The sequence below is a fragment of the Cydia fagiglandana genome, chromosome 3 (assembly GCF_963556715.1).
Source record: "Cydia fagiglandana chromosome 3, ilCydFagi1.1, whole genome shotgun sequence".
NCBI lineage: Eukaryota > Metazoa > Arthropoda > Insecta > Lepidoptera > Tortricidae > Cydia > Cydia fagiglandana.
Window position 1 is genome coordinate 3,692,073 of NC_085934.1, and position 20,539 is coordinate 3,712,611.

Genomic DNA, 20,539 nt, shown 5'->3' on the forward strand with positions numbered 1-20,539 from the left:
ACAGCTCGCTGAGACACCGTCTATATATATTATGTCTATGGTGTAAACGTCTAGTTTAAGCTTCCAACGTAGACCACAAGATGGCAGAACCTACAATTCACACAAAAACATACGTGAACTGTAGGGGGCAGCACCTTTGGCGTGAAATATCAATGTATAGTCTATGATTCCTGGGCCACAAGATGGGAGAGCCTCAGAGCCTCTAACGCGCAAGGCCCCATATTGTCCAGGAAATAAATTATACGAATTAAATGATCAGTAGAAATTTATTTGTTTATAAATTACATAAATATAGTGACGTTCCACGGGAAAAGGTACCTTATGGCGGCTGGCGCTTACGTCGCATAGCAGCGCAGTAGTATTGGAGCGGCGATAATAATAGCGTATCCGCCATAGGTACCTTTACCCGTGGGACGTCATATAAACTCTGCATATTTGACAAAACTCAATTATGCTATTTGTGATTCTTTAAAAATTCTACAAACAAGTTTCTCTGCAAATACACTTATTTGCTTCAGTCATAAAGTACTATCTTTATTTATTTTTACAGCCGTTTAATACAAAGTTAAATGGACATATTAAATGCAATATGTTAAATTAAGGAATTTTATACCTTACACATCATTCACATCAATCAATAGTATTATGTACAATCAATGTACATAGTCATAAATCATAATGTTACACAAATTATACATTATTACTTACAGGCTAGTAATAATACTTAGAAACTGGAGGTCACACTAGGCAGGTCATTCAAGTTTATTCAATCAATAAATAAAGCAATATTTAATTGGTAAATGTCTGTGAAATATGTCATATGCTTCAGCAGTCTATCATGTCAAAGCAAGAAATAGTACCTATCTATTGTTATGTAATTTAAATTAAACTGCTTGAAGAGGCTTGAATGCTGCTATGCTCTTAATATCTACAAACACAAAATTAAGAATGTGAAAATTTAGGAAGCCTTTTGGAATCCTTCTCAAATTTGAAATTAGCCGCAACAGGGTAAAGTCAGTGCCTTAAATAGATAAAACTATTTTTTTACCAAAGAAATTAGGTAAAATCAAGAACACACAATTAAAATCTAAATTATAAAATTTAAAGCAACCTTAACAAGGTTAAGTCTATGTTACAGTCTAATTTGTGGAACGATCTTGATAGGCGAGCTGGTGATGGGCTTCTTGGGGCTGAGCTTGTTCGGAGAGCGCATCACTACATCCACGGCCTTCCTCAAGATTTGGTGTTCGGATCTCTTGTACTCCTCAGTTATTTGAGATAAGTCTAAGTCTGCATCTATTACCAGGACCTGAAAGAGTTTAGTACAATCGTTAGTAACATTCTGTTGAAATTGACATCACAAACTAATTACAAAATTGTTCATAAGATTATGATTACAACCTATCAATTATTAAAGTGCACTAAAGATGGGATAACAATAGTCACTTCTCTACCCTCACTTTCCACTGACATCAACAAACAAATTTAAATTTAGTTCTAAATTTTACTCTCTATTTAAGAGTATTCTCTATCTAATTAAATACTTTCAAGTTATCGTTAATTATTTCCAAAAAACTAAAAAATTATCACTATCAACAATTACTTTTAGATTGCATGTGCATTAGAGTAGAGTAGACCCGGTTATTTTAGTCATTGGCAATGTCATGATAATTCAAATATCAATAGGTAATGACTGCACATATTGATAATGATAACAATCCACTTGAATCCAACCTGTATAGACTTGTTAATCTAAATATCTCAATTTTACCTAAAACAAGCTCCGCTCAAAACGCATGGTTCCAAATCAGGGCTGCCAGATCGTATAATAGGCTACGAAATTCGTATAATGAAATTATTTTCGTATACATGTCGTATAGTTGGACAATCGGTATAGTTGGATACGAAAAAAAACACCGATGTTGAACTACTGTCAATGCTTCAAAAAACAGTGTGCCAATACTGTTATACGATTTAATGGAACGGCAACTACTTAAATACACGTCAACGCGGGCTATAACCGCGAAAATCCAAGTGCGCAAATTGCGGGCATCTTTCTCTGTCACTCTTATTACGCTGTCATTGGAGTAAAAGAGAAAGATCCCCGCAATTTGGGGGCTTACCGCAAAAACCGAAATTCACCAGTTATTAAAAAATCGATTTAAAATAATAGTTTTTTTTTGTACTCGTATAATGTAATCGAATTTCGTATAATTGCGGGCACAGGATCGCATAATCAAGATTTTTGTACTAGCAGCCCTGTTCCAAATTCATACACACAACAACTGATTCTGGGTCTCAGGAGAATAAAATTTAAGCATTTAAAAAATATATGCCTAAATTATAAGATCATTTCTATTTATTTAATCTTGAATGCACAATACAATATGTAACTTAAGCCTTAAGGCATTCTCAACCAATTTCATAGCAGTGATTTCTAAATTTTTGTAACTGCCTCTCGAAAAAAGGCAAAAATATAATCTGTACAGAGATTCTTTATACTTACTGGGGCAGGGCACTCGGCATGAGTCCTGTTGACCAGCCAGTCTTCGTGCAGGGTGTGGAGCTCTTCCAAATATGACAGCGGGACGCACTGCTCCTCGGAGCGAGCTCGCTTCTTTATCCTCTCGTGGGCAATCACTGGGTTTGTTTTGAGGTAGACTGGAAAAATAATTTTAAGGATAAATAGAAAGATCCAATAATAAACAAGATTTAGACAAGCACAGTGCAAATTCTACTCAACATTGAAAACTTTGCCAAAATGATTAAATTCAGGCATTAGTAGTTGTTGCTACTGCAGGCCTGCTTGACAAATAATAAATAAAATATCAAGGAATTATGACAAAAAGTTTACCACTATCTTTGTTTATGTGCTAAGTTTAATTATAATGGAGTTGAACCATGCTGTTTTCATGCCAAATGCTATGTCAAATATGGAGCTTGTAGGTATGCATTCTTACTGCCAAGTTTGTGCAGAGTTAGCATGGTCAGTCTTTTAGATTACTTTCAAACTAAGAATAGCCAATCTGATCTGAGATATTAGTTATTTTATCCCTTTAGATATATTACAGAAAATTACAAAAACATATTAGCCACTTACCAATTAGATCAGCTTGAATAGGGATCTCCGTATGAATAAACCGGAACCACTCGTCCAGCACCGAGAACTGGGCCGGGTGTAGAGTGCCACTCCTGTGCATGTGCTCCACAAAGCAGTACCTTGCACTGTACAATGACCGCTCCATGAGCTTCACTGGGGTCGCTGTAGGCCTCCGGTGCATGTCCAACATGGTCAGGGACACATAGGCTTGGAAAGCCATTGCCCATTTTGTAGGGTCTTTGTACATGAGATCCTTAAAAAATTAATAATAATAAAAAATACTTGAATATTCTCAAAACAGTTAAAAACATGTGGAAAAATGCTTCGATTATTTTTAGGTAAATTTTTCATGGCCTCATTTGTTTATGTAAGTCAGATTGCATTCGAGGTCATCAGGTCAAGTATTGCAGATTCAGCTATAAACTCCTACGTAATTTAATTGGTGACAGTTGTTTTGATAACGAAATCTAAAACTACTTACCAATAGGTTCCATCCTCGGAGATTACGCCATTCCTCCACTGGCTCGGTCAAAAGCGTTATATCTTCAAATTGGCGAAAATGTTCCAGAAATGTCGTTTTACCACTACCAATATTACCTTCCACGAACACCGTGAAGGGTTTTGTATTGGCAGTACTCATTTTGTAATAGCGTCTTTGAGCTTGAGCTGCAAAATTTAATAAACAGATGATTCACTTGACCAGACGCTACTACTAACAGGCCCGTTTCCCGCCTAATTTGCCCGCCTTTAGCCCGTCATGGTATCTTGCCAATGGCCCCACAGAACAGACAGTTGTCTATGTCCTAAATTTTCAACCCAATCAAAATATATCAAAACAATGCAAACATAACCTTAATTTATATATAATTTACCTTTGTAAAATAACAAACGAATATGCCGCATTAACATTGTAATTTCACAATATTTTCATCGAATTCTAACATTTTTTTAGTGGTGAATTCACATAATATCGGGAAATTCTCTTCGAAACAACGCAGAAAACGTACGTTCTTCACGTGAAAATGTCAGCGTAAAAGTTCCGTTTTATGCAAAATTTATTCAAAACATGGAAATGAAATAAAAGATCAGTTGTACCAACATATACAACCAATAACATTGTTTATGGCTGCTTGAAAAATATAGCCTGGCAAACCTAATTTGTCAGTAAATAAGAACAAAAATAAACTATTCTCATCCCTTTCTTTTGGGTGCTAGTACTAGCGTAAGATCAAGACAATATGATTCTCTCTGTCTATGTTTTAAATGAGACAGTCCTCGGCCAAACTACTTACGGTACTTTGTCAGTAAAAAAAGGCGCGAAATTCTAGTTTTCTCGGACACCCTTCTTCTTCTTCGCTACACTCTTGACAGTGTGGTCGTGGCCATTATGTAAACTTTTAAGCGACACGTCGCCATTCCTCCCGTAGAACTGCTTTCCGCGAGCATTCGTTGGTCCATCTCATTGGCGATCTTCCTCTAGCCTAGCCATGTCACCTCCCATTCTTCCTTTCCACGAAAACCCTACGCGCTTATACAGGGTGTTTGGTCCATCGTTTGCCAAATTAAAACGGCGGATAAGTGGGGTAGTTTGCTATTTAATCGCGCCCTTTAAAAAAATTTTGGGCCCACGAGTATTTTTTTTTTACCTTTTTTGTTTTTTTTTTTTTATCTTCAGTTGGTTTAAACCAAATATAAGACCAAACAGCCTGTATATTTTTATTAAGTTTGCCGCTTTTTCCTACTGACGGAAATGGCTTGACAGACTATACATATAAGCAAAACTGAGTTTGTATATATTTTTAGATAAAGTCCGGCAAACACAAATTGTTAAGAACGAGGAAAATTATACTCATCCATTTCTTTTGAGTAAGTCTAATACTACTACTACTACTACACTAGCATAAGATAAAGACGGTATGATTATCTCGGTTTTTGTTTGAAATGAGACAATCCTCAGCCAAACTATAAAAAAAATATATAGGGTAGGTTGCACTGGGTTGCACCTTAGTTGCACCTATGTTGCACCCAAAATGTAACAATGGATTTTAAAATTTTAGTTGTTGGCGCCCAAACCAAAATCTACCAATCAAGCGCGACCACGAAATCCATTGACAATCTCCGGTCCGGTGCCTTGACACTCGCGAAAGAATTGACGTGTATTTATTTCAACCGTTGTTTCGCCGATGACTCTCTCAAAGTTGTAAAAATTGCAGAACAAATCCGGTGTTTCGTTAGCTAATAAGTTAAAGTAGCGTTAAATTAGTGAAAATGTTTCATACATTATACCTGGGTATGTTTTCATAATATCTTAATGCAGGGTGAAATTTAGTTCACGGTGTGTAAGATTTTGATAACATGGTCGGTGTTTCTGATTTTACTGTTATTTTCAGGGGTATTGTTATGCGTGGCGGGGTCTCAGGCCTTGTACGACTCGTCCTCTGATGTGGTGGAGTTAACGCCCAGTAATTTCGACCGTCTAGTCACAAATTCCGAAGAAGTATGGATCGTAGAGTTTTACGCCCCGTGGTGTGGACATTGTAAAAACCTCGTACCAGAATATAAGAAAGCTGCTAAAGCACTAAAGGTAAGTGACAACATGCTTTATAATATAGGTATAAAAACTATTTATTTCTGTGTATTAGCTTTAATTCGCGTAGTTTTTTTTTATAATTGCTTTTACTCGCAAAATTTAGCAAGCCGGATTCTGCCAATGTCGCGTAAAGTTATCTACGTACGTAATTTGAGACCCCACACAGTACAACATAAAAAGTCACTCATTTGTGTAAATTTATTCCTGACATTTAGGATCAAATATAATGGCTCCTCTACACGATGAGCCAGGGCCGGCCACTCCGTTAGAGGGAGCAAGTGATATTGCTATCTCATTCTACCGCATGGCTGCGTCCCTTGGAGTGGCCAGCGTTGGCCCATCGTGTAGAGGAGCCCTAATACAAATCTGCTAGCTTGACTAAGTGTCCTTTCATATGAGTATTCATTGCCTAATAATTTATATTAATATTAGAAATATTTCTTCTCAGGGCATTATAAAAGTGGGTGCAGTAGATGCTGACCAGCACAAGAGCTTATCAAGCAAATATGGAGTCACTGGTTTCCCCACAATCAAGATCTTCACTGGCTCGAAGCACACTCCGTACCAGGGCCAGAGGACTGCTGATGCATTCGTTGATGCGGGTATCAAGGCAGCTAAGGATCGAGCGTATGACAATTTGGGCAAGAAGTCGGGAGGCTCCGGAGATAAGGTACAGTCAATGATGAGGTTGAGAATTTTATTAGGAAGGGCAGGTATTTCTAATGAAGCCCTTTTGCGAATCATTGATATGTTGTGTTAGGTGAATCTAGAATTGTCTAAATGTGAGCTTAAATGTATGCAGTTTAAAAATTGTCCAAGCTCAACTGTCCATTTAAAAAGTAAAATTAATCTAGCTAGTAATTTGATAATGATGTTGGCATCACAATCAGTGGCGGATTTGCCTTTAGGCCCAGAAGGCCCGAGCCTAGGGAGGCAAATTGTGACAAAATGTTTGCTGATTTTTCATGAAAAATGACTCAAAATGTAGTCAAATATGACAGGTGCTGAGAAAGGGGTGGCTCCAGGGCCTGGGGCCTAGGGCGGCAAACCCCAAATCCACCACTGAACACTATCCACTCTTGTTTAAATATTACAATTTAAATAAATACGAATATTCTTAAGGTTTTGATGCCAGTATGAACATAGCTATTATACTTGTCATTTTATACTTTTTTATTAAGTAATAATTTAAATACAACACAGCAGGGACACAGAAAATAGTTTTAAAATATTCCTAAAACGCAAAATAGTACACATTCGTTTTATTCCTAATTTTTATATATTCCTCAATCACACTAGCGTCAACTATATGGGCACAATATACCATGGAAAAAGATACAGCGCACCATTGAAAAACTCAAGGAACGTAACGTAACACAACCTAAGAATCGCAAACCTGTAGTTCAAAAGCCACTTTTATCGTTTCGCAAACCTCAAGTAGCAAAACCACTATTATCACTCCGTGCACCACCAGTGCGAATATCGCAAAATAGAATTGTCAAGCAGCAAGCAAATGACAAGTTGAAACCTCGAGTTCAAAAGCCACTTTTATCGTTTCGCAAACCTCAAGTACCGAAACCACTGTTATCACTCCGTGCACCACCAGTGCGAATATCGCAAAATAGAATTGTCAAGCAGCAAGCAAATGACAAGTTGAAACTTCGAGTTCAGAAGCCACTTTTATCATTCCATTCACCTCCAGTTAAGAAACTGCTTAGCCAACCTTCCACACCGCAAGCAGTTATACATAATAAGCTTAACATGGACCAGCTACACAAACAACTATTCCGTGCAAATGACCAAATACAAACCTCACAGAAACTGAAATGGTTATCTCGTAAAAATTTAGTTCATAAATCACCTGTTAAAAGGTTGAAGCTGGATAACCTTCGTCTTTTCACTAACGACTTTGATTCGGCCAACGAGCGGCCACGGAAACGTATTATAAAAAGAAATAGTAATAAACAAGTCAAGAAACTTAATGTACCTAGTCGTCCAAAAACGGGAAGTTTACCGAAAAAAGTTCGGAACAGAAAAGTAGCCAAGCATTTCAAGCAGGCAAACAAAACTATTTCAACAAAGAAAATTCTGCACGAATAAAAGATGAGGTCAGAGGAAGCGAAAATAATGAAATGTCATCCAATTGCCCCCCGCGAAAGGCAACTAGAGCACAAAAATGAAAACTTATGCATTTCATATAATGCCACAACTTCACTTAAGAAATATTTTACCCACGGTTTTCCTCTTTGATCTCTAATTTAATGAGTAGGGAAATTGAAATAAAATAATTATTGTTGTTAAAATTTTTATTACATAGTTTCTTAATATAACATATCCAAGACATACTTAAATAGGTATTTATACCAGTAATCCTTCAGTGAAAAATTGCAAGTTTCTTCGTATATTTTAATGATTAGACAGTCGTTTTAGCTAATAATGAAGTTTTAGAGCTACATAATGTTCGAGAAATTTAAACATAGCTTCCGTTGACGCCTAGATAGCGTGGTGGAGCGATGACATTTATCTTATCTTTGTTTTTTTATAAATTAACCGGCAGATAAGTGGCTATTATATTAATAGGGGCATTGTTCAGATTGTTTACGCAACTTTTACGTTTTTATTATGATTTAATTACACGCCATGACATAAATTGTCTGCTGTAATTGAAAGTAAAAACGCATTTACTTAATATCAAATATATTCCTGCAATGTACAGTTAGTAGCAGAAGTTGCTAAGCGGGCGAAATTGTCCAAAATTACCTTGACGCGCTCTTATTCCGTTAACAATAAAGTCGCGTCAAGATCATTTTGAACATCTCGCCCGCTTAGCAACTTCTGCTGCTGAATGTTATGCAGTCGTGTTTAATACTGTTGCCAACTAATCGAATCCTTAGTCATTCTTCGTGCCCTATATGTCAACAGGACTGAGTTTTCTTCCCGGTCCATTCAACTTTCTAACTTTTTAGTAAAAAATATCTTCCAGACAAATACATCTCAAGCTAACATGGTAAATAAAACGGGGCAGTAGTAAGATAGAAATTTTATATCTTTACCATGTATATGTCGACGGCCGATCGTAAGATCAGGCAGATCGTAATGTTCCTGTGTAATGATTTGACGATAGTCACATTAAACCAATATAGGTAGGATAGGTTCGGTAGGTTGCTTCAGATGCCCGAAGGGCAAACTGCCCAGAAATAGGAGCCCCGCGTAGCGGGGCTCCGTCGACTCAGGGAACGAGTCAAAGATTTTCACGTTTCACGATATGCCTGCTAGCCTAGCCAAGGTTACAATCGCTATCGCTTCGACAACGAAAAGCATTAGGTCTCTTTATCACTCTTTCATATTAGTGTGACAGTGACAATTGCGTTTCGATCGCTACGGAGCGTAAGCCATTGGCATCTTGGCTACGCGGCCTGATCATACGATCGGCCGCCGACATATATAAAAGTTGATAGAAATATATTGACTGCAGTAATACTAGAAATTTTTCGTTCAGCCAGTTCCTATTAATGTAATTGTAAAAGTGCGTAGTAGCATAGTAGATACAGTTTACAAACTATATTCTAGAATCTTCTTTTACCTCAATAGAAAGAAGCAATCCGTATCCACGTATTGGCCCACATATTTACTCGATATCGCCCACGATGTCTACTCTCCCACGGACGCTCTCACTTTTAGGCGGCCTATAGTTCAATAACACGTAAGCTGATAAAGTCTGACTCTACAATCCTTACACGGATTTGGCAGATGGCCAACTCAGCGATTTGAGAGCTTTTTATATGTTCTAGTTTGACAAATTATGCCGCCAAGTATGACTAGGTGCTATGATGACTAGATTGACTAATAGCAATGATTTTGGAACTTTGTTTCATGCTTACTCGTATGGAAAGTTAACTCTGATCACCTTTTACCAAGATATTAATCGGATCCCATACTGACCATATTTTGTGTTGTGTTCTGTTGCTTTAAGTACAGCACCAGTCAGCAGCAAAATAGCCAAGTCGGTGTTCAGAATTAATGACCTACACATGATCTTTTTTTTTTATAAAGTTATGTTCAGTACTTAATAATTCGGTCAGTGTTCAAAATGAACTTCTGCTGTCAATAATTTGCTGCACAGTGCACACTCTTGACTATTAATAGGCCCTTAAGAGACCTCTTTTTTTTTAAACTTGAGGTATCTTTCGTATAACCACCATCAATACTGTTAGTTTCTAGGACAGGGATGTAATAATTGGGGTATTGTTTTTTTGTATAAATATATTTTTATTAGTCTGTCGAATGCTAGCGTATGAATTTATTAATAAAAAACCATACATTTACTCTCTATAAGCATAATATTAATATTATCACACGATAACTCCGCATATTCACTTCAAAATATTTTAGAGCAGTTTTTTTTACGGTGTTATTTATTTCAAATTACGCAATACAGAACGGAAGTTACGAAAATAATGTCATTACATCCCAACAATTAATGTTGATAATGATACTATACCTACTTCAAGTTTTGTTTTCCCATAATTTAATCTAAGTGCGGCACATGTAGTCTCTGGGTAGGCTGTTGAAAACAACATACTCACACATTATATATTGGGTATTACACCCTTAAAAATCCCAAAAATAGGTTTGCATCCTATATAACACTTTAAACTCTCGCGTTTTGTACACATATGTAACTACACACGTTTTGACGTCAATCTTTCCGTGACCACAGCTGGTGCAACTCAGCTGAAACGTCGGAATTTAAGGCAAAAACAATGAAATTGTATCGCGGTAGACCCGTTTGTGTAATCATGTGTAATTAAATAGGTTTGCATCCTCTCACCCAATATTTTTTTTTTTAACGCCAAAGCCCGGCAGTTTATTTTACCTGTCATAAGTGGACTTGTCATAAGCAGTGGTGGCCGAGTGGATATGACGCCCGACTTTCAATCCGGAGGTCGCGGGTTCAAATCCCGGCTCGTACCAATGAGTTTTTCGGAACTTATGTACGAAATATCATTTGATATTTACCACTAGCTTTTCGGTGAATGAAAACATCGTGAGGAAACCTGCATACATCTGCGAAGAAATTCAAAGGTGTATGTGAAGTCCCCAATCCGCATTGGGCTAGCGTGGGGACTATAGCCCAAGCCCTCTCGCGCATGAGAGGAGGCATGTGCTCAGCAGTGGGACGTATATAGGCTGAAATGATGATGATGATGATGAAGTGGACTTGTGCAAAACATTTACACCACTGGTGAATTGTTAATCGTTCGCGTATCCCACTTTGAGAAACCCTCTAAAACCAAAAATGTTTCCTCTCCCTCTAACTTTCATCTCTCGTTTCAGTCGGACGTGATCACGCTCACAGACAGCAACTTCAAGGAGCTGGTGCTGGACAGCGAGGACCTGTGGCTGGTGGAGTTCTTCGCGCCCTGGTGCGGCCACTGCAAGAATCTGGAACCACACTGGGCTAAGGCCGCCACGGAGCTCAAGGGCAAGGTAACCGTAATAATATTTTTTTTTTTAATCTTTTTTTAGGGGTTTTGTCATGCAGTGACGATGTCACCCCCGTAATGAGATCTAATAGTAATAATGATGTAGTAGTGAAGTATTACCTACACCACTACATCACATTTAAGTATAGTTTGCACATCAACCTGGCCTCGTCTGATAGTGGCGATGCCAGGACGATGTTGCAACTACCTATGTTGGTAGATTTAATAAATGTCATGTCACTCCTCAGCGCCTCATTACGGACACATTCCATCAACACATGGTGAACATAGAAGATGATTTTATCGCACTCTTAGCAATTTGGTGAAGCCGCTAGTTTCATCAGGTGCTTGAATTTGTTTGATGGAATGTGCCCGGAACGAAGTCTGAGGAGTGATCAAGTAGTGATCTAACTTGTAGAAAAGTGTTCTCCCAAAAACCTGCTGCTTATTGAGTTCACTGTTATTGTAGTTCTGCTATCCTCATTATGTGAAATATTGCTACTAATGGAACCCTGATGGAACCATTTTTGAGTTTTTATGTGTTGTCTCCCAGGTACTTCCGATGAAGTGACGTATGATAGTTATTATTTGGCTTCAAATTTGCAATATTTATTTTGCTTTGTTTAAATATCAACAGTGAACACTTGTTTCAATGAGACTTCATACATGATTAATGAATGACTTACCTTTTAATTAACATTATGCAAATACATGTGCTATTGTCCTCAATGCTTTTTAATTAAATGCATATTGTGGCTTAAAACAAAAACCAAACAAATAAGTTATAATTTACAAAAAAAAACCTACAAAATTTAAATTGTAAATTAATGTTTAAAGTACATTCAGAAACGATGTCGTTTACTGCTCTAAAGGAACTCGAATGCCGGCTCTCTTTGAGAAATGAAATTCGAAACGTCCTCTTACGCTCTTTGTCTGTTGTTGTTAAACAAGATTGGACAACTCGTCGACAAGATGGAGTCAAATTACATAATACCGAGTAATCTCATTGATATAATTTCTTGAAATCTTTCATTTACAACGTAAACTTTGTCTGTTTTAATTCACTTGAACAGGTGTATTCCCATTTGTCCCCGGCGGGCACAGGTGGGAATAGGTGCATTCATATGAATCATTCCTGTCTGTCCCTGCCTGATGTATGGCAGCGGTCACGTGGGGCGGGGACAACAGGTGTATTCCCATTTGTCCCCAACGGGCACAGGTCCATTCATATGAATTATCCCTGTCTGTCCCTGCCTGATGTATGACAGCAGTCACGTGGGGCGGGTACAACAGGTGTATTATTTGTCCCCGTGGGGCACAGGTGGGAATAGGTGCATTAATATTAGTGTCCGACCGAAGGTTCGGTTTCGGTTTCGGCCAGTTTCGGCCAAAAAATCATGTTTCGGCTGTAGTTTCGGTTTCGGCCAAATAACGGCCGAACCTTTCGGCCGGGCCGAAACTTACGAAATGGTACTTCGGACAAAGACCAAAAGTTGGGGAATAAGTAGGACAACAATATTAATATCTACAAATACTGATTCATGTATAGGTACAGAAATTAATTGGTTTATTATAAAACACAATTCCACTAATGAGGGCGCCACTGGACGGCCGACGCAGTCTTAAGAGGCTGTCAATACTTATAACGCGCACACTGTCTAATTGTATCGGAGTGAATGAGATAGCACTGTCGCTTGTTACTGGGCCCTGGGCAAGAGAATAATAAGAAAACTCATCATCTTCCTCGCGTAATCCCGGAATTTTTGCCGTGCAATGGGAATGGGAGCCTGGGGTCCAATAGACAACTAATCCCAAAAATTGGTGTAGGCACTAGTTTTTACGAAAGCAACTGCCATCAGACAGACCTTCAAACCCAGAGTGTTAACTAGGCCTTATCGGGACTAGTCCGGCTTCCTCACGATGTTTTTCCTTCACCGAAAAGCAAATAGTAAATATCAAATGATATTTCGTAGGTAAATAAGTTCCGAAAAACTTTTGCTTCGTCGAACGTCGAACGTCGACGAAACTGCGGTCTCGCTTTTTAATACAATGGACATTGGTTGGAGTCTGTGCTCAACTACTTATTAAGCCTGAAGCACGGCTTTGACTTCGCATGAAAGTTCGCCTCACTGGGGCACTTCGGACTTTTAGGCCCAGGTGAAGATCGGTACCTGGCCTTGCGATATTGTTAACAAAATATTTCGCGATCGCTGCGCTCGCGTTTTTGGTTGGTGTTTTGGTTGACCCTGTATCTACATGTTAGCTTGACTGGTGACTGAATAGAGTTAGACCAAGAAAATTCTGCAATGATTTTGATACGCAGTGCAACTAGTACAAATGTTATTGATACGTCATAATTTCATAGAAGTTTTGACGTTTAAAATAACACTTGCACTGCGTGTGTTATCAAAATCGTTGCAGAATTATCTTGGTCTTAGTAATTTTCTTAAAAAAACTGCTTAAGTAACATCAATTTCAAGGACATTCGGTGTTGACAGCCCCATAATATGTGTATAAAAGCGGTTTTATGACATTTTTCAACGATTTTATCAAGTCTACAAAAGTTTCGGTTTCGGTTTCGGCCGAAACTAGAGCCAAAGCCGAACATTCGGTTTCGGTTTCGGTTTCGGCAAAAAAACATGTTTCGGTCGGACACTAATTAATATGAATCATTTCCAACTGTCTCCGCCTTATAAATGGCAGCGGTCACGTGGGGCGGGGACAAATGGGAATGCACCCAGGAATAGCGAAAACAAATGTTTGTTATTTGCCAACAGGGGCATGGTCTATTTTATTCTTGGTATTTACACCCCAAAAATATAGTAGGTAAATATGTAATATGTACATTGTACATATATACCAAAGTAACTCATTCCCTCATTTCATTTCCCGCTACCCAAAGGTTGTCTGGAAGAGATTGCTTTTTAGCGATAAGACCATTGTTACCTAGTTATAATTTTCTTCTAAATTTGCACTGTAATTTTACACGTAAAATGTATTGTTATTGAAGCAATAAAGAAAATCTTACTTACTTACTAACTTTTGACATTTCCAGGTGAAACTCGGAGCCCTCGACGCCACCGTCCACCAGGCAATGGCGAGCCGCTACCAGGTCCAGGGCTACCCCACCATCAAGATGTTCCCCTCGGGCAAGAAGACCAGCGCCTCCGCGGAGGACTACAACGGCGGCCGCACCAGCAGCGACATCGTCACCTGGGCTCTTGAGAAGCTTGCTGAGAATGTGCCCGCACCTGAAGTACTACAGGTATGTTTAAGTTAGGGTTTAGCTTACCAAGATGCAGTAGGGCGTGTCCCTGGAGCAACGGTGGCAGTACAGTAAGCTGCAGAGATAACAGACCCCCTTGCATACTTGTTTGCAAGGGGCGGGGGGGTTAGTTATCTCTTTAGCTTACCATGATATTCCAAGGTACAAAAGTCCACCTTAAACTATAAGGCCCACTTGCACCATTCCACCAACCCGGAGTTAACCGGTTAAACTTAGAGTTAGCATGGTTACCAGTACTATTTGACACTGGGTTAACGGATAAACCGCTTAACCCGGGTTAGTGGGATGGTGCAAGTGGGCCTTACTAAATTACTTACTGAATAATGCGTTCTTACATTATTACTTTGCCAAGACTTGCTGACGTTTGCCTGTTACTGTTTTTTTTCACGGAACCCTTTAAATAGGCTCATGGATTCCCAGAGATCCAGGGAGTACCACAAAACATTTAAATCACATTTGACATTTTATTTATTTCAACTCATTTACCTAGGCCGACGTCAGTGAAGCAATGTCCAAATCATCCATATATTTTTTAATAATGGTTAGTCGGCCTTTACAGCTGGCAGTCATTTTGGGAAGCGAGTGTTAATCAACCAGGAATATTTATAATATTGTCTTCGGTTACCGCGATAAACAACCGAAAAAAACAAAAACAAAAGAATCGGTGAAATAGAGTATACTATTAATAAAGACATGAGACGTTGGCCTCCCGGGGCGGCGGCTCCTCGTCCTCTTAGAATAAAATAAAATATAAAATTGTAACATATGACACACAAAATATTAACATCTTCAACTCATCACTTGTGACATGACACCTTCAGCTTACACAGATCTTTTTAGACATAAGTTAGCTGACACAATCCTGCGGGAACTGAAAGATGTAAACACTAACAGGCAATAGTTACTCATGAAATAAAACTACAATATACGCGATATAATCTGTTTCAATAGTTCTATGTCTGGAATATTTAGGTTTGAGATTTTGAATGTGGGATAACTGAGCTTGGCAAAGTATGCGACACTGTTGACTGTACCCACATTTGATTTACAGATGTAATGCATAATTATTTTCCATCGTATTTTCAGGGAACGGTACGCAAGTGTCTTGCTATTTCAGCCAATCTCGGTACAAAAAGTACTGACGTTGACTGAAGTAGCATGACAAATACGAACGTTTCTGAGAAAATACGATGGTAACCAATTATGCACTACATCTGTACTTCTATGGCAAATGTTTAAAATTTTTACTGCACACGTCGATATTACGACACGTATGGAACTGAAGTGTGAAATTGTTACAAGAGCGATTTGTTTAGCTTGTGAAACGTCGTAAAACTTATCAGGCCATGTGTATCAAAATGTGATTTGAACTTGTTGAGGAAACAAGATGATAATTATATACATATTACTATAGATCAGGGCCGGGTCTCCGAACTACGGCCCGCGGAAGACCACATTTTCCTCTTTTGCCGATCTTGCGGTCTCTGGCCATTTCTTTAAGCAGAAGCCTAAGACCCTTATCACACGAGGATTAGGCGTAAGCGTATCGTAAAAACGTTACAAATACGAAACGCGTAGAGTTTTCAGGGGGCCTACTGCGAACCACTTTCGACGTGTTGACTCTCTGTCGTACTTGTAAATTCGTACGTAAGTGTGACAGGAAGGCAACACGTCGAACGTGGTTCGCGGTAGAACCTCTGGACACCAAGCGTCGCGTATGCATTCTGTTTCCATGCAAGTTCTCTACGCTTAAGCCTGTCGTAATGACGACAGAGATCTCATACGCTACGCTACGACTACGCTTCGTGTGCGGACTTGTTTGAGATAGTACGTGTTCATTGCGCTCTTCTACAAGCGTATTACGATACGCTTACACATCTCTTACGCTTACGCCTTGTGTGGTGAGACCCTTGTCTCTCTATCGCCGAAGTGGTCTGCCAGATCCTCTTTTTGAGCAGAGTTGCCACTCTGTGGCGATCTTGGCCCATAGCTCACTCGGCATACAGCAGACGTGCCCAGCCCAGTCCCACTTAGGCCCACTTGCACCATTCCACTAACCCGGGGTTAACCGGTTAAACCAAGAGTTGCCATGGTTAGCCATACAATTTGACACTAGGTTAATAGTTTATCCGCTTAACCCCGGGTTAGTGGAATGGTGCAAGTGGGCCTTAGGGGTTAAATATAGATTGTAATTTTTTATTTTCAATTTTCACCCGATATCGCGTCTGTCGGACTCACAGGCTGTAACTAATACGTAATATTATTTCCAGATCGTGTCTTCAGAAACGATGAAGGCATGCTCCGAGAAGCCCCTGTGCGTTGTCTCGGTGCTGCCACACATCCTCGACTGCAATGCGGCGTGCCGCAATGATTACCTCGCCATTCTCAAGAAACTGGGCGAGAAATACAAGAGCAAGATGTGGGGGTGAGTTGAACTGCTTTTATCCACTATTTTTAGTGTTCCGTACAAAACTTTGTTTACGGAACACTTATGGGATCACTTCGGTCTTGCAAATCTGTTATTTTTAATCATTTATTCACATATTTATTTACTATTTAGTATTTATGTTAAATTCTTGTTCTTAGACTAAAATCTGTGTCGAAACTTTCCTACATTCATGCATGGCTCGCGTGGCTTTTCACACATACGTGGTAGAGAAAGTCGATTTATTACATCAGGAGTCTAACGACTACGGCTTCTGGGCCGGATCTGCGAGGCTGTCAATATGGACTGCGAAAAGGGTGCATAACATACATAGTCTATTAATTAAAGAGTGAAGCGTCAATTAAAAATATGGTTAACACCTTTTTGATTTTCCATCAATCACCCAAAATCATCGCTCATTAAGAAATCATTTTCGTTGTTTTTTTATTTTTATTGGAGGACAGGCCTTTAGTACAAAAACCGGGAAATTCTATTCTATTCATCCAGTATCTACCCACTGCTGAATATAGTCCTTTTTTTTGCCGGAAATTTGGAATTTATAACTTGCTCATTTAACGTAGGGTTCATCATCATCATCATCATCATCTCAGCCATAAGACGTCCACTGCTGAACATAGGCCTCCCCCTTGGACCTCCATTCGTACCAGTTGAAAGCTATCCGCATCCAGCGTCTTCCGGCGGCCTATGTAACGGGACATATTGTGTTACATTCCAGCTGGGTGTGGTCGGAAGCCGGTGCGCAGACCGCTCTAGAAGAAGCGCTGGAGCTGGGTGGCTTTGGCTACCCCGCCATGGCGGTCGTCAACGCCAAGAAGCTTAAATTCTCCACCCTCAGAGGATCCTTCTCCGAGACCGGCATCAACGAGTTCCTCAGGTAACTACACTAGCCCTTTTTTTAGGGTTCCGTACGCAAAGGGTAAAAACGGGACCCTATTACTAAGCTGTCCGTCTGTCTGTCAGCAGGCTGTGTCTCATGAACCGTGATAGCTAGGCAGTTGAATTTTTTACAGATCATGTATTTCTTGTTTGGTCTAACTGTATACCACGTCTGTTAATGAGAACCATAACACATGATCAAATTTTTAGCTAATTTATACCTTAATTTAGGTACAGTCAGCAGTAAAAGTTGTTTAGTGGGGGAGGTGTTCAAAATTACCTTGACCCTTATTCTCTTAGTAATAAAGTCGCGTCAAGATAATTTTGAACACCTCGCCCGCTTAGCAGCTGCTGACTGTACACTCAAATTGTAACATTTTAAGATTGCATAATTTTAAGATTTGACGCTGCTTCGGTTAATGCCCCTTTTGGCCCTAGGATAAATACGCCTAAGCGGAGCAGTCCGGCTATAAATGCTCATCTCCCATTACAGAGACCTGTCATTCGGGCGCGGCCAGACTGCGCCCGTGCGAGGCGCCGAGATGCCCGCCATCGTGTCCGGGGAGCCCTGGGACGGCCAGGACGGCCAGCTGCCTCCCGAGGAGGACATCGACCTCTCCGACGTCGATCTCGAGAAGGACGAGCTATAGACGAGGCCGGTCACCGTGCGAGGACTGTCAGTGCGCTCGTTTGGGAAAATAAGTTTCTAACCTTAAAATTATTTTAAAAACAAGTGTTTTTTTATGATAAATGAATATGGTGATTTTGAGATTAGAATTTAAAGAAAGGGCGGTGAGTGCACATTGTGTTGTGTCGATCATTATCATAAGTCATTAAATTCAGATTAAAGAAACACAAGTTACTTCGCATGCATTTGTGTTGTTAAATTCTTCTTCGCTAGGGAATTTAACAACACAAATAATACATAGTTGCAAATTTCAAGGCTCAAACTTTTTGATAACAAGATCTAAAGCGAATAGCTTACATTGACAACTTTTATTGTAAAAATAACCTCTTGATCTTTTATAATGGCAAAATTACTTAGATGTGTCGAACTAAAATTAATTTGAAAGCTTATAAAAACACTATTTTACTAAAAATCTGTTTTTCAATACGTTCTGTATTACGACGCTTATTTTATGAAGTTCAGACTATTTCTACTATTCTGTTTTCCATATATTATTCTGCTATAAAACAATTTAAGATCTGGATATAAAATTGTGTCGTAGTCTCAAAGGTCCCACTTTGTCGATTACCATAAGGGCGAGATTTGGTTGAATCTTTATACGAATAACTGCCAAAGCGCCTTTATGGCAAAACTCCAAAGTCGGACGTTTTGCCGGCCGTGGACACGGTTGTTTTCTAGTAAAATATCCATGTACGGTAGACGTCTGACTCGTCTAAATGACCTCCATAAAGGTGACAGCAGGGTTTCAACTATTGGGCATTATCGTATTGACCATTGGGATGTTTACTTTACGTATTCATTATGTATATCTACATCACACTAGACTCACAACTGGTTAATCTAATCATGCATTTATTGGGAGACGACGCGTGAATGTGATGAGTGTTATGTAATTTAATTTTTAGGAACGTATCTGTTATCTCTTATCTCAATTTTCAGTAATGACTCATTGCAATATGGCTCATATTCCAAATAACTTATCTGACTGCAGTTGTTTCCGTTACTGATTGTAAATCACTTTCATATCTCTAGGAAAACTGTTTTGTAAAATTTGTAATAATACTCTTCCATAAATGTAACAAAATTATAATAGTTAGCATAACAGTACAGTAAAATTTAGATAATTTTATGAAATACAAAATGAATTCTTTCCTAATAAATTTACAATTATACATGTTGGTGTTTGATTTCATTAAAGCGTAAATTTACCTTTAACTAAAACTGAATAAATAAATGCATCAATAACGCGAGTAATGATTGAGTTATGTAGGACAAACATAAATTTACAGAATGCAAATTTTTCGTAAACACATGATTTTTCCTTATTTATTGAAGTCTTGGTACACAATGACTAAAAAATAACTACATTCCCGTTGCCAGGGAGGTTTTGAGATTATACTGAGCAACTTGCACTATGGAACCAACCCCGAAAAAAAAATACTCTCCCATAGAAAATGGATCAGTAGCCAAAATGTATAAAAAAACCAAATTTTTTTTCGCGATTTTGGGGTTGGTTTCATAATAAAAGTTGCTCAGTATAGTCCCAAAACCTCCCTGGCAACGGCATGTAGCTATTTTTTAGCCACCATGTATATAAATACAATATGCCTTAGTTATCCCATACTATGTTTACTAGGAAAATATTGTGATTTTAATATAGAAGGTAAAGTAGCGTTACTAGCAATGTCCGCTAAAAACAATGGCCCATTAGCATAATCATTAAGCACAGGCCGTCAACCGTGCAAGGCCACTGGCGCAAGCGCCACAATAGGCTAGTAGCTTTTCTGGAGGTTGATGGGTTATCTTAGGAAACTCGCGATTCTGGTTTTTTGGATTGTTTTCTTTTTAGCTTTTTTAGGGTTCCGTACCCAAAGGGTAAAACGGGACCCATTACTAAGACTTCGCTGTCCGTCCGTCAGTCTGTCACCAGGCTGTATCTCACGAACCGTGATAGCTAGACAGTTGAAATTTTCACAAAAAACAATAAAATAAAGATTTAAATGGGGCTCCCATACAACAAACGTGATTTCTGACCAAAGTTAAGCAACGTCGGGAGTGGTCAGTACT

At 38.9% G+C, this 20,539-nt stretch overlaps 2 protein-coding genes across 3 annotated transcripts; one reads left to right on the forward strand and one right to left on the reverse strand.

The window, feature by feature from the left end:
• Positions 1–247: 247 nt before the first annotated feature.
• Positions 248–4,131, reverse strand: LOC134679837 (deoxynucleoside kinase-like). 2 transcript variants are annotated; one of them, XM_063538739.1, is made up of 5 exons: positions 3,973–4,131; positions 3,582–3,766; positions 3,101–3,353; positions 2,507–2,661; positions 248–1,309 (listed from the first exon to the last, which is right to left on the reverse strand). In XM_063538739.1, exons 1-5 carry the CDS (start codon positions 4,007–4,009, stop codon positions 1,133–1,135), a joined length of 807 nt encoding a protein of 268 aa, XP_063394809.1. In that variant the 5' UTR covers positions 4,010–4,131; the 3' UTR covers positions 248–1,132. The 2 variants fall into 2 exon arrangements, with proteins under 2 accessions (XP_063394809.1, XP_063394810.1); XM_063538740.1 differs by having other exon boundaries at positions 3,582–3,760; positions 3,973–4,130.
• A 1,096-nt stretch (positions 4,132–5,227) lies between these two features.
• LOC134679851 (protein disulfide-isomerase A6 homolog) lies at positions 5,228–19,646 on the forward strand. The gene is made up of 8 exons (XM_063538763.1): positions 5,228–5,390; positions 5,491–5,684; positions 6,139–6,360; positions 11,028–11,180; positions 14,232–14,441; positions 16,733–16,887; positions 17,624–17,782; positions 18,278–19,646. The coding sequence occupies exons 1-8, from the start codon at positions 5,369–5,371 to the stop codon at positions 18,432–18,434; spliced, it is 1,272 nt and encodes a 423-aa protein (XP_063394833.1). The 5' UTR covers positions 5,228–5,368; the 3' UTR covers positions 18,435–19,646.
• Positions 19,647–20,539: the final 893 nt, after the last annotated feature.